General features: G+C 44.8%; 1 protein-coding gene across 1 annotated transcript in view; it reads right to left on the reverse strand.

Annotated features, from left to right (window-relative positions):
- LOC5574754 overlaps positions 1–13,344 on the reverse strand; it is a 106,844-nt gene that overhangs the window by 61,626 nt on the left and 31,874 nt on the right. Inside the window, exons 9-12 of the mRNA XM_021838541.1 lie at positions 2,036–2,740; positions 1,593–1,951; positions 1,153–1,490; positions 648–1,086 (exon numbers count right to left, since the gene is read on the reverse strand). Coding sequence (XP_021694233.1) covers positions 648–1,086; positions 1,153–1,490; positions 1,593–1,951; positions 2,036–2,740 — 1,841 coding nt within the window. The remainder of the gene's footprint in view (positions 1–647; positions 1,087–1,152; positions 1,491–1,592; positions 1,952–2,035; positions 2,741–13,344) is intronic.

The raw sequence follows: 13,344 nt of genomic DNA on the forward strand, positions 1-13,344 counted from the left end.
TAATGGTTTTGCAGATATTGAAACAGTTGTATGTACGGGGAAGTCTTCGCTATTTGTGTTTTGCGTGTATACGTGTAAGGCAAGATGGCTGAACTTCTCATTCTCTTCGAGGTATTTCGGTATTTAAGACGAATCGACATTGCGCGTCGGATTGGGGCTTGCTAACCGCATTCGAACTTGCTGAAGGAATCAGGACTGGGAGGGATTGCACGGTCACCTTGCCAATTATGTTCTTTGTCTAGTTCAAAAAATGGTGCCATAATCTAGAAAAATTTGTAAGCATTCCTTATCTATAAAATTTTGAGTCTAGGCGTGAGCGAGGGTAAGTGTTTTGCATTATCTGTGAAGGAGATTCGAATTCAGCTTGGGGAGTGCATGAGAATAAGTGTTCAGAGATAATTGTACATCTGGAAAAGGAGTCAAAATACACATATTTACCGCTAAAGAAGGCTCGTTTACAGTGCGCTCAATCTCTGGGGAGGGTTCTACCAATTAACACGAGAAGTTCAACCTTCGAGCACCCACCGTTCCTAGGACGAGGATCACGATTCGACATTCTACCAAGGGACGAAGTCTGGTCGTGTTCTCGTGTGACTGAATACTGTCTCTCTTTCTCTCTCTTTCTCACTACACGGGCTCACAGTTACCTCAGGGGGCTCTCGGAGCGCGACGAAACCGGCGATAGCTTGTCGAACCCACTCTCCGATTGTATCACGATCGACGGTAGTTGCAATTGGGACATGGATGCCACCTCTGTTTGATTAAGAATGTTTCGCCCATTTTCGATCAGCTCCTTGCCGATGAAGAGTTCCAGCTCTTTGGCACTTTTGATTTCTCCTTCTTCGATCTTCTCATCCAAGTGGTCTGTTCCAATGCCCTCGTCGTTCGACTCAAGTAGCGGATCATCGGATAGAGTTTCAGAGTCGGACCTTAACCGGAAAGATTCGTGACGGTCAGAACTACCACCGGTTGCCGTTCCTCCGGCTCCTCCCGCAGCTTCGTTGTGTTTCTTCAGAATCGATGTATGACGACGCATGTTTGCTCCCATCATGGAGCTCAACCCAGGGAAGCCCGTTCCTCCGGAACCTTTAGCATTAATTGCGAAACACCGAGTTAGATTCATCGCTGTGGAATCAAAAGGTCGAACCTCACCTGTGCCGGGGTCTTCCATCTCGCTTGGACAGAGAGGATTGCTAGATCCGCACCTACTGGGACCGGGACTAGCCATACTAGAGTAGCCGGACGAACTAAGGTTACTTTCGGACGGCGCACGATCACCACGGGTACACATTGAAAATGGACTGAGATAGCACATTCCTACGGAACTACCGGACACGCCTAGGGTGTTGGTACCGTTTGGTTTACCTGTGGCGGCCGGCGACATGCAGTCGGCGTCCGACTCGAGCTCGCTCATGTTGGACGTGATTGTGATCATCGGCGGCTCAAAGGGCAGATCCAACGAACCGAGTTTCTCCCATTGTTTCAGCAATCTGGAAGAAGTATCACGGCAACTGATTAGACTAACAAGTTCACGACACACTACAGTACAACATCAAGCACATCTAGGATAATACATTGAGAGCACATCGAACCTTTTCTGCTGTTGTTTGTTGGGGAAGTGGAAACTAGTTTCTCCTATGCTGGCCCTTTGGGGAGGCGGCGACCCTGGGAACATCACCACCGAGGATCGTTCCTTCGTTGGACTTGGCTGCTGGATGATCAGCTCTGGGATTACTAGATCACGGGGCCGCACCGCTCGTTCTCTTTCGGGCGTTGGAGGTTGAACGTCGATTGAAATGGAGATCTTCGGAGGAGGTGGAGTTTTACGGCTTCGGCTGGAACCGTTCGAGCTGTTGGAGTCACTCTGAGAGGACAGATTAGTAGGAGTGGGCGAATCGGTGTCCGATTCGGGGTGGTTGATTTCTATTGTGACTTGGTTGGGATTTGCGTTCTGGAGTGTAGGAGGAAGAAGCAAATGAGAAGAACATTAGACAACGGGAAGACCGAAGCGATAGGGACTGGAGAGCACACTTACGTTGTATCCGGAGTAGTCTCCGCTGAACGTCACGGACATCGACTCCTCATGCATGTTCTGAGGAGATCGCATCCGCTGGGGTCGCGGCATGATCGGTGTCAACGCTGGTGATGGGATGGGCGTCGGCATTTCTCTGATTGGAGATAGGCACTTGTTATTGATTCCGTTGCTGGGAATCTCCAGCAGAATTGTAGGTGGATGCAGCTGTGTAGTGGTGGTTGTGGTGGCCGAAGGCGTCGTTTTGTGAGCGCTAAGTGCATCGAGAACAGGTACTTCGATTGTACTCTGCCGGTAGAACACGGGTGAGTCGGGTGCCCCACTAGAGAAGCTAACCGGCGTGTGGATGGACGAAGTCGACGAGTCGTCATCGCCAGCCACGTCATCTTGTGGGCTGGATGCCGTCGGGGTAGATGACGGCGATATCACGATCGACGACGGCAGGTTGATGCCGGCACTCGAAGTCGCAAAGTTTTTGAACATGGCCAGGATCGAGTCCGCGCTGGACACTTTGGGGCGAACCCGCCGGTTACCCCGCAAGCCGAAGTCATGCAAAGCTAGCTCGGAACTGGACAGCGAATCGCTTCCCTGGTTCGAGGAAGTGCTGTGCGGCGAACGGATTTCGTTTGTGCTTGGTGACGGTGGTACGGAATTTGCGCGTTGCGGTACTTCAGTCGGAAGACTTAAAGCGCTAGAATGTTTTGTTCCCTTTGTGATAAAGAAATATAGATAGGATTTTTGTTTTCGCTTTTTCTCTTTCCGTTTCCGCTTGTCAAGTTTGATTATTTTGGTTGCTGATTTGTTTGATTTGTGTGTTTTTCCGGACATTTTTGTTTTTATTACAGAGACACAACCACATAGATACGTTTAGGAACTCAAACAGAAACGAAAAAGAATACGAAACGTACACCAATCCAATCGGTAGAAGAGTTAAAACAGCATTTAATTAGCAGCGGGAGGCAAACTCATTAAAATTGCCGAATCAGTGTGCAAAACGATACAAACGCATGGCAGGAACGATTCACGGAAGTTGGAATCATTTGGGTCGTATTGAACAGATGGTAGTTTATTTAATGGTAGGTGGAAAGGAGCTTCGACTAGTTTAGCGATTCTATAGTTTTGAATAAATCAACAACACTTGGTTATAAACTATAATCAGTGAATAGTTAAGGAAGGTATCATAGCGGAAGAAAGTTAACATAACGAAGGGCGTAACAGCTAAGTTCAACATTTTTATCGTAACCATTGACTTTTATGAGAAGCTCAGAGCTCATTATGAGATTAATTTCACAAATCCGGAAGCTGACATCCATCGAACGGATAATAAAGAATGCCTAAAAAGGGCTCTCATTTACCAGCCGGGACCGCACTGGGCAGACGGGAATAACAAAATCATATTTTTACAAATCCATAGTTAAGCAAAATCAAGATTTCAGTTGAACAACTATTTAAGGTTTTCCGCAATCTCTTTCAAGTACAGGTCTGCAGATCTTCAAGCGTAACTAGCGATCTCTCAAAGGTATATGCCCACAAAGATACATTCCGAAGTTTTACGTACAACGATCTTTCAAGGTTATACAAGAATTTTCTTTGAGTACAGGCCTTTAAAAAGTGATCATCTCACATCCTGTGATATTTCGGAAGATTATGCACGTGAGTGATACCTATACGGGCTTATGAAATTATACTCTCCCAAGATTTGAGCTTAACGACAGACCAAAACCTACTTCAATACACGTCATCAGAACTAATACGTAAGAACTTTGCAATTGGGAGTAACATCCAAACAGGTTCATACAAGGTTTTTAAAGTTTTGAGTTCAGCGACTATTGAAGGTTTTCCTAAAATTCCTTTGAGTTCAGGTCGACATGATAGAACAATCAGCATCGAGGAAACATTCCAAATCTTCATTCTTAGCGCCCAGATGGAGACATAACTGCTTCGTCGATTTGAGGTACCTCCTGAGAAACGAAGTGCTAAGGCAGATGTCCGGTCGCGTGATGACCGCAACGTACAGCAGGTGGGATTCTTTGGTGGGCAGTTCTTCCTCCTCCTTTTATTTTACGTCAAGCGGGTCAAGCGAATTTTTTAATGATTTAGCGTTTTCGTGCCCGCACCTCTCCAAGATCTTGTCGATGTATCCTGTTTGATTCAGGGTGTAGTGGCCGTTTTGCTTCTCGATGCGGATTCCAAGAAACGTTCGAATTTCTCCTAGACTGAAATATTTGCCAGCGCCGTCGCTGTTGATCGAACACACGTTTCGAGTAGCAACATAGATTAAAATGTACCGCTTTGATTCATTTTACGAACACTTAAGGCTGCAGTGAAATATAACGCATCAAAAAGCATATAAAATAAATTATTCTATTCGATTCCTCCGCGTTATCAAGCTTTCAAAACACGTTACTTTCGTATGGTGGATCAAGATTTCGATTCCACACCTCGAAAATGAGAATTTTTTAACGGCAAAAATTGAAATATTTCGTGTGAAATGTTTCCCATACAAAGTGGAGTGCCCGGAATTTGAAGCTGTCCGTAATATGAATCAAAACGGTACGTTCACTTACCATTTTCTTCTCACGTACAGGTAGGGATCAGAGGACGAAGGATAGAATCCCATTTTCTTGGAAGTGTCGTCTATCTTCCGGTTACAGACACGTGCTGACTACTTTAATCCGTAGATGCTGCGTTTCAACCGGCAAAACTTGTCAGCCGTCTTCACACCTGGATGCAGTTCCTTCAAATCAGCGTATAGGTAGGCAGTCTTTCTTCCTTCATTGCTTTCTGCCGTAATTTCTTTTCCGGAGACAGGATTGCTTCGTTGTAGCTCCGGGGTTCACTTGTGGAATCACTGGTCAAACCAGTTACTTGACGGTACCGCTCTGGTAGGACTCATGGATTGTCTTGGGTGGCCAACGTAACGTGCTTCACATCGCTCTCTTGCAGTTCCACGAAAAATTCTCGCCTTGCGGCAGCGTGATTTATCGTGTCCGAGTCGACGATCCAAGGCTTTACCCCGAGTTTCACTTCCGCTGGCTAAAAACGCAAACAACACGATTGTCTCGATGTAGGCTTCACTGGTTTACCTGGCTTCGTTTCCTTCTCGGTGCCCCGTAGATGCTGGCGGCATTCCTTTTGAATGTGGCCCACTCTCTTGCAGTAGTGGCTGGCCAAAAGCTTCTTCTTCTTCTATTGTCCAACTTCCAACGCAGAATCCGAACCGCAAACGTCTTTCTTCGCTAATTCGTCCAGAAGTTTCCGCTTGACAAGCTTCAAAGTTAGTTCGTTCGAACGGCTTTCGAGGGCGGTAGTCAGGGTGTCGAACGTGCTTGGCAGGCTTCTCAGGATTATCGCGACCATGAGATTTTCCTCCAGCTGCTGTGCGGCATTCGCAAGGCTACTGAACAGCTCCTCCATGCCGAAAATGTGCTCCGCCATATCCTCTCCCTCCGAGTAACGCTTGTCGCAGATTCGCTGCTACATCGAGATCTTCGACGTTAGACTGACCTTCTGGTGGTGGTTTTCAAGCGCCGTCCAAACTTCCTTCGCGGTCCTCGATGATCGGATCAATGCGTGTTGATTGTGCTCGATCAGCAACCCGATGGTAGCTTTGGCCTTGGCATCTCCAGCGGCCCAAACCGCTTCTGCGTCCGCTTCCGGTTTTTCACCTGGTGTCACGTAACGCCATAGTTCTTCCCGAATCAGCAGAAGTTCCACCTTGAAGCGCCAGCTTGAATAATTTGCGTTGTTCAGTTTTTGCAGGCTGAATCGGCTTCCGTCGATTTTGCTTCCAGAATATTCGGCTTGTGGGAAAAAATTCTCGCTCAGGCTCATAAGATGCCATCCACAAATTACGTAGCACTTTAGGGAGACGAAAATTATACAAAAAGCGTTACGGATGGAGGGAGGGGGTAGAAAATTTCCAATTTAGATTTTTTTCATGATTGCTTTGATTGATTAAAATATATTCCAGGTTACTACGTTGCACGTGATTTGAATCAACGCACGACGACATAATTTTAATCTATCAAGAATTCAACGACTGTTTAAGGTTACCCAAGAGCTACTTGGAGTACAGGTTATCAGATCTTCAAGCAGAACCTAACAAACTTGATTAACACCCATTCTTCTTCTTCTTGGCTTTACGTCATCACACATATTTCAACGCCAACAAATTTCACACTCTGGCTCCCGTACACACATTTCGATGCATTCACTTGTACGTTGTGATCCTTGAGCCTTGCTTGAACGTCGACTAGATTCTTATCGTGCTCTTCCTTTGTACTGCCGAAAATCAATATGTCGTCGAGATAGTTAACGACACCTTCACAACCTCCTAAAATCGTACGTTCCATTATTACCTGGAAAATGTCTGGTGAGTTACATAATCCGAAGGGTAGTCTAGTGTAGCGAAACATGCCGAATTCCGTCATGAAGTTTGTTAAGTGACGCGAACTCTCATCTAGCTCGATATGGAAGAATGCGCTAGATAAATCTATGGTTGAAAACCATTTCGCTCCTTCCAATTTTGCCAGAATTGCGTCTAAACTAGGCATTGAATACGGACAGCGGATAATGTACCTGTTCGGCCCTCGCAGATCGACCACTAATCGAAAATCGTTTGGACCTTTTGGTACGACGAGCATCGATGAACAAAATGATTTATTCATCTCCTCTGTAACTCGCTCAATTATGCCTGCTGAAGTAAGCTCATCCAGTCTTCGTCCTACTACATCTTTCATCGCAATCGGAACGTTCATATAGATGTTGCGGCATGGGGGCTTGGTCGAGTCGTAGTTTATCTTAACGGCTGGAATGTTGAATTTGGGAAAAATCACCCCGGAACTGATGAACGCTACATTCTGCCATTTATCTCCACTATCAGATGTGAAAGAATTGCCGACGACAGGAACGTTCAGCCCAAGTAGTAACAAACTGTATCTGGTCGCCGTGGCTCTGCTTAGTAATGATCGCAACTCTCTGACGACATAAAATTTTTCGAGTAGAGTTGGACGCTCTTCCGAAACATACAGAAGGGCCTCGAAAGTACACAGGACTTCTATTCCAACGAATGTTGCGTATGCTTTCAACGGTCGATCGGTTCCACGTTGGATGTTATGCACTCCTTCGCTGTATTTCTCGTTCGTGATTAATTGTTCAAACACCTGCTCTGTCACCGTATTAACTTGGGCTCCTGAGTCAATCAAGAGCTCACAAGGTAGCCCCGCTATCGTTGCTCTTATGACACCACAATCTGTTGGCATATATGGTGCTCCAAGTGCTGAATCGGATTTTGAAATTATTGCGCAACCAGGCTCTTCTGGATGCTCTTCATCGAGCTTTGTCTCCGGTTTGGCTCCGACCGCCGCTACATCCAACGGATCGCTTCTCTTACGCTGAAACCTGTTTCTCGGTGCAACCGGCAAGCTGCAAGCTCGTAGCAAATGACCAACACCACCACAGTTGTGGCATGTCATGTTCATTGCATAACATCTGGCGGCAGAGTGGTAAATGCTATTGCAACGAGTACAGCGCTCCGGTACCTGTGAGTTTGAACCACGCCAAACCATTCCTTCTCTTACTGGCCGTTGACCTCTTCCACCGCGAACATTGGACCTTTGGAATGGTGTTTTCCCATATCCTGGAATCACACGACTCGGGACGTAACGCGAAGGCCCAGGAACCGCTTGAATTGCATCGATCGAAACTGAAGTCGGCTCTACAACTGACTGCTTTTTGGAAACGTATTCTTCATTCAGGCGTATCGTTTCGATTTCCCGGATTTTGTCGATAAGGTCTGCAAACGTTCTTATACGACTCATCATTTTAAGGGCAGCAATCCTCACCTCCTTATGTTTCGCCTGCTCCGCAACGGTACTCAGATTCTCTTCAAACTGCTTACCCTCGGGATATTCGCACTGTCTTGCTGCTTGTCCTACTCTTCTGATGAATACCAAATCCTATTCACTTGGATGCTGGGTCATGAGAGATAGTTTCCTTCGTTGCAACATTACATCAGATGTAGAAGCAAAGTACTTCTTGCAACGGAATATGGCGTTAGAATAGGGCTCTGTCTTTCCATCAGGTGCATCACTCGTCGATTCGGTTGCTCGATACAGTTCAAGGAGCTTCTGACCTGCCTTTACCTTGAACACAACGAACTGAGTATTCTCATCATTGATCCCTGCCAATGTCAACGAATCGGCCAACAAATCTTGCCATGCATCGAAATCCAATCGCGAGATATCTTCACCATCCACACTTGATTTTCACTCTGGTACGCAAATCGATGAGACGGACATCTGATTCATTGAAGAAACAAAACGTGAGACTTCGATAGAGTCGCTTCGATGTCTGGTCAGATGCTTTGTACTGCTAGGGCCCAAGTCATTTTCGAATTCGACGCTGTTGACATCTCCACACTCGCTTCTAGCGGACGTTAAACTGGTCTGTAGAGAGCGGATCGTTTCTTGAGCTTTGGCTAACTCTGAAGCTAGCATAGCATTGCTGGAATTAGCTTCTGATAGTTCCTGAATTGCAGCATCCAACTTCGATTTTTTCTTTTTCCTAAAAAAGTATTTGAACTGTGACGTTTGATCTCTAGTGATTGCTTAACATTGTCATTGAATGAATAATAATTCCATACTTTAGAGTCGATAAACAATGTAATTTTTCTCATGGCTTCCATTACTTTTTTGCCATGGTCTACCATTTTCAATTTGTGGTTTTGCGATCTTCAAAATGGTTTACCATATCTTTTACCATTTTGTTTCAATTCCTGAAGGCTTATCTTATTATTGTTTGCCCTCGTTTGTCTGTAAACATTTCTATGGCTTAGCTTAATTATTTGCTAGGACGCTCGATTAACTTATCTCACATTTTTTGCCAACAATTCATCACTTTATATGATTTTTCCTGTGGGTAATGTTTTTTTTTCTATCGAAATCGACTTCAACTTTATTATATTCAGATTAATTTGTTGTCTTATAAATCTATTAGTTATAAGACAGTTAGAGAGAGCATTGTCTGCGCCAATGTCGTGTTTCTTTGAATTCATATTGATTCAATTCCCACCACACTCACTCGGTGGAAAATGAAAATGAAATTGAGAATTTTTTTAATGCAACGTGCTATCGCACCAAAAATCGTACACTAAATGATCAATGAAGTCAACTTCCGATCTCAAAACGCATCCAGACAACGCCGTTTTTGTATTTCCTTTTTCCCTTCTTTCACCTTCGCATAGCTTTTTTTTGCAAAGCTTTCTGTAAATAGTTTTTTTTCTCTTTCACCCATATGTATAATCATGAAGCTATATCTTTTTGACTTATGTCAGTGGAAAAGTTTGCTCTGAGTAGCTCGAAGCTTCATCGATCCGCAACTTTTTTTACGATCTCTGCTTTCGGCTAATTGTCATTTGCGAAGCTTTCTACTCTGCGTTATTGCATACACTGAAACATTTTTTTTGTATCAATAATATATTAGCTCAATATCATCTAATAAATTACTTATTTGATGATTATTGCAAGAGTGAACATAAACATGTTTGAAATTAAATGACCACGATGATTTACATAAATTTCCTATATTTCGACTATAAAACCAGACCTATTATGTTTCCTACACTCAATTACACCAAACCTGAATTAATAATCAAAGAAATTATGTCGCAGATGCTCTACACTACAACTATTATATTTTTGGTTTCTTATTAGAGATACATGTTTAATTTTGGATTTTGTAAAATGAGTCAGTGAATCGGTTAAAATAAACGATTCAGTTTAGTGAGTGAGGCACCAAAGATTAACTCTATTGGTTATGTTTGTCAATCTGAAGACTCAACAGCGCTTTTGGATAATCCTAGAAAGCCGTTTGACTTCAAACTTGTTAGAATATGTTTGTTTTAGGCTGCTTGGGTATGGACCTTCCTCATTAATCATCGAGAAAGTCAATACAAAGGCTTTCACCCAAAGAAGTTTTTGGAAAGCCGTAGCAATCGTAGAAATCGAAACATGATGGAACACATATTATTGAGCAAGCTTGGGTGTGAACCATATTCATTACCATCAGAAAAGTCATTGGTTAAACATTTAGATGTTGTGGTCTTAACTCAAAAGAGTTCAATGATTACCAGAGAATGTCAAACTTAATTTTATATCTTCAAGAGATTACTGCTTACGTTTGTTGGTTTGAAGTCAAGTACTCAACGGAGTTCTTGGAAAACCCTAAAGAGACGCTAGCCTATAAATTATTATCACACGATATATTTTACTGGTCTGTAACCAAACCATTAATGTCAAAAAAACGTCACAAGTTACGCTTGTGAATCTGTAAGTCTTTACTCAAGGGAGTTCAATTATAATCGACACATGAGTGTAAATCTACTTCATTAATCGTCATAAATTACTATTTTCGTTTGTTAATCTGAAGACCTAGGCTCAACAAAATTCATGTGGATAACCATATAAAGCTGTGGGACTCCAAACTTGATAAAATATGTTTGTTTGAGTCTGTTCGTTCATAATCTTCGAAAGAATTATGATTACGTCTGTAGATACGAAGGCCTTAACTCAAAGAAGTTTTTGGATAAACAATAGTTAATTTCTAAACTCAATAGGACACATTTCATTGATGTCAGAAACGTTACAAGTAGTAGTAGACGCATGTATATTTGAAGGCCTTTAATCAGAGGAGTTCAATGATTGACGGAAAATGTTAAACTAATGGCGTAGGCTACCTCCGTCCCGTAAACCGTGCCAGCCCTTAGAGTACGTTTCAAATCCGTCGCCTGGTTGTTCCAACTCGGCAGGACTAGTCTCAGATACCATTACCTGACTTGTGCCAATCCTTAACAGAACTACTAGAAAGCTAAGGCACAATTTGGCAAGGCAGAAGTGTTTTCCTTCACAGGCAACGCGAATATATCGTATGTTATTATGCAATACGCGCTGCGAAAGAGGGGACCTCCCGAGGATAAATACGTGGCGGAAAGACGTATGGTTGCTAAGGGAAAAGTGATCTACGCAGCTGTCCTCCAGAGCGGAAAAGCTGACACGAGCCAAGCTCCGCGATCTAGAGAACATGGCAACAGTGGAGAGGCCAACACCAAGGCTATGGCCAAGAAAGCCTAGAAAAAAGAACCACGGGATTGGCACCAGGCAGTGCACCCACAGGAACTACGTGTTCAAGGCAACAGCAACCCGTGGATACGAGTTGGAAAAAAGAAAGAAAGGAGAAATTAGCCAGAGGAAAATGTTAAACCAAAAACGGTGAAACGTAGGAACTTGAGCAAGGTCTTCGTTATCGAAACGGAGGAAGCGAAATGCGCTGAGGTTCTGAGGGTGATGCGAAGCACGGAGAAGTTATCGCCATTGGACGCAGATGTGCGGAATATAAGGCGGACTAGGATTGGTGAAATGTTCCTAGTCTTGAAGGAAGCCAAGCAAAACGGTGCAGTCTATAAGCAACTGGCACAAGAAGTACTTGGAGACGAGGTTGATGTAAGATCCCTGAATGCAGAAGCGACTCTCTAGTGTAGAAATCTGGATGAGATCACCGATGCAGCGGAGGTCTCGGCTGCCCTCAAAGAACAGTGTGACATCGACGTAGCCAGTAAGGTCATCTACCTCAGAAAGGGCCCGCAGTGCATCCAGGTGGCGGTGATCAGGCTACCGGTTGCAGAAACCAAGAAAGTGAAGAACTTGGGCATTTTCAAGGTAGGCTGATCGGTTTGCCGGCTGAGCATACAACAGCCTCCTGAAGTTTGCATCACATGTTTCGTGAAGGGTCATAGTTCATGGAGATGATCCCGACAGAAGTAAGCTGTAGCTGTAGAAGGGCGATACCAAATCCAAGTAGTCTCTAACTCAAATTACGATTTTGTGATAGGTCCCCAAGGTGGTCGATTGAGGAATTTCCAACATGGTCGACAGGATGCTAGCCGAACTAACTAATTGGCAGCCAGTAGTGATAGCTATTGACTTGGGGCCTTTCTTACCCGTGTGGTTAGAGTCCGCGGCTACAAAGCAAAGCCATGCCGATCCATAATCCCGCACCACCCCACAAGCCCATGCCCCTCAGCGCGGCAGATGAAGGAGAAGAATTTGCGAGGATGACGAAGGAATAGCTGGCAGAAGTCGTGGAGTCATTCGCGTCGAACAAGGCACCCGATGGTATCCCGAATGTTGATCTAAAAACGGCAATCAATACAGATCCAGACATGTTCAGAAACGCGATGCAACGCTGCATTATTATTTATTTATTTAGTTGGTGTTACATCAATTAATTTGATAAAACCTCGTTAACGATGTTACGCCAATTTACTCGGTCCAAGGCTGTGTCTCTCCAACCTCGATTTTGGCCCACGTTCTCCAGATCTTGTTGCACCTGATCAAGCCACCTCGCTCGCTGTGCTCCCCGCCTTCTTGTGCCAACCGGATTCGACGCGAACACCATCTTTGCAGGATTGTTGTACGGTAGTCTTGCAACATGCCCTGCCCAGCGCACCCTTCCGGCTTTAGCAACCTTCTGGATACTTGGTTCGCCGTAGAGCCTAGCGAGCTCGTGGTTCATTCTCCGCCGCCACACACCGTCCTCCTGCACTCCGCCAAAGATCGTTCTAAGCACCCTTCGTTCGAACACTCCAAGTGCTTGCAGGTCCTCTTCCAGCATGGTCCATGCTTCATGTCCATAGAGGACCACCGGTCTTATAAGCATTTTGTACATGGTACATTTGGTGCGGGGGTGAATCTTTCTCGACCGCAGCTTCTTCTGGAGCCCATAGTAGGCGCGACTTCCACTGATGATGCGTCTCCGTATTTCACGACTAACGTTGTTATCAGCCGTTAACAAGGATCCGAGGTAGACGAACTCATCAACCACCTCAAAAGTATCCCCGTCTATCGTAACACTGCTTCCCAGGCGGGCTCTGTCGCGCTCGGTTCCGCCTATCAGCATGTACTTTGTTTTTGACGCATTCACCACCAGGCCGACTTTTGTTGCTTCACGTTTCAGGCGGGTGTAGAGGTCTGTCACCGTTCCAAATGTTCTGCCGACAACATCCATATCATCCGCGAAGCAAACAAATTGGCTGGATCTTGTGAAAATCGTACCTCGGTTATTGAACCCGGCTCTCCGCATGACACCTTCTAGCGCGATGTTGAACAGCAGGCACGAAAGTCCATCACCCTGTCGAAGTCCCCGGCGGGATTCGAACGAACTGGAATGTTCGCCCGAAATCTTCACGCTATTCTGCACACCGTTCATCGTTGCTCTTATTAGTCTTGTGAGCTTCCCGGGAAAGCTGTACTCGT

The sequence above is a fragment of the Aedes aegypti genome, chromosome 1 (assembly GCF_002204515.2).
Source record: "Aedes aegypti strain LVP_AGWG chromosome 1, AaegL5.0 Primary Assembly, whole genome shotgun sequence".
NCBI lineage: Eukaryota > Metazoa > Arthropoda > Insecta > Diptera > Culicidae > Aedes > Aedes aegypti.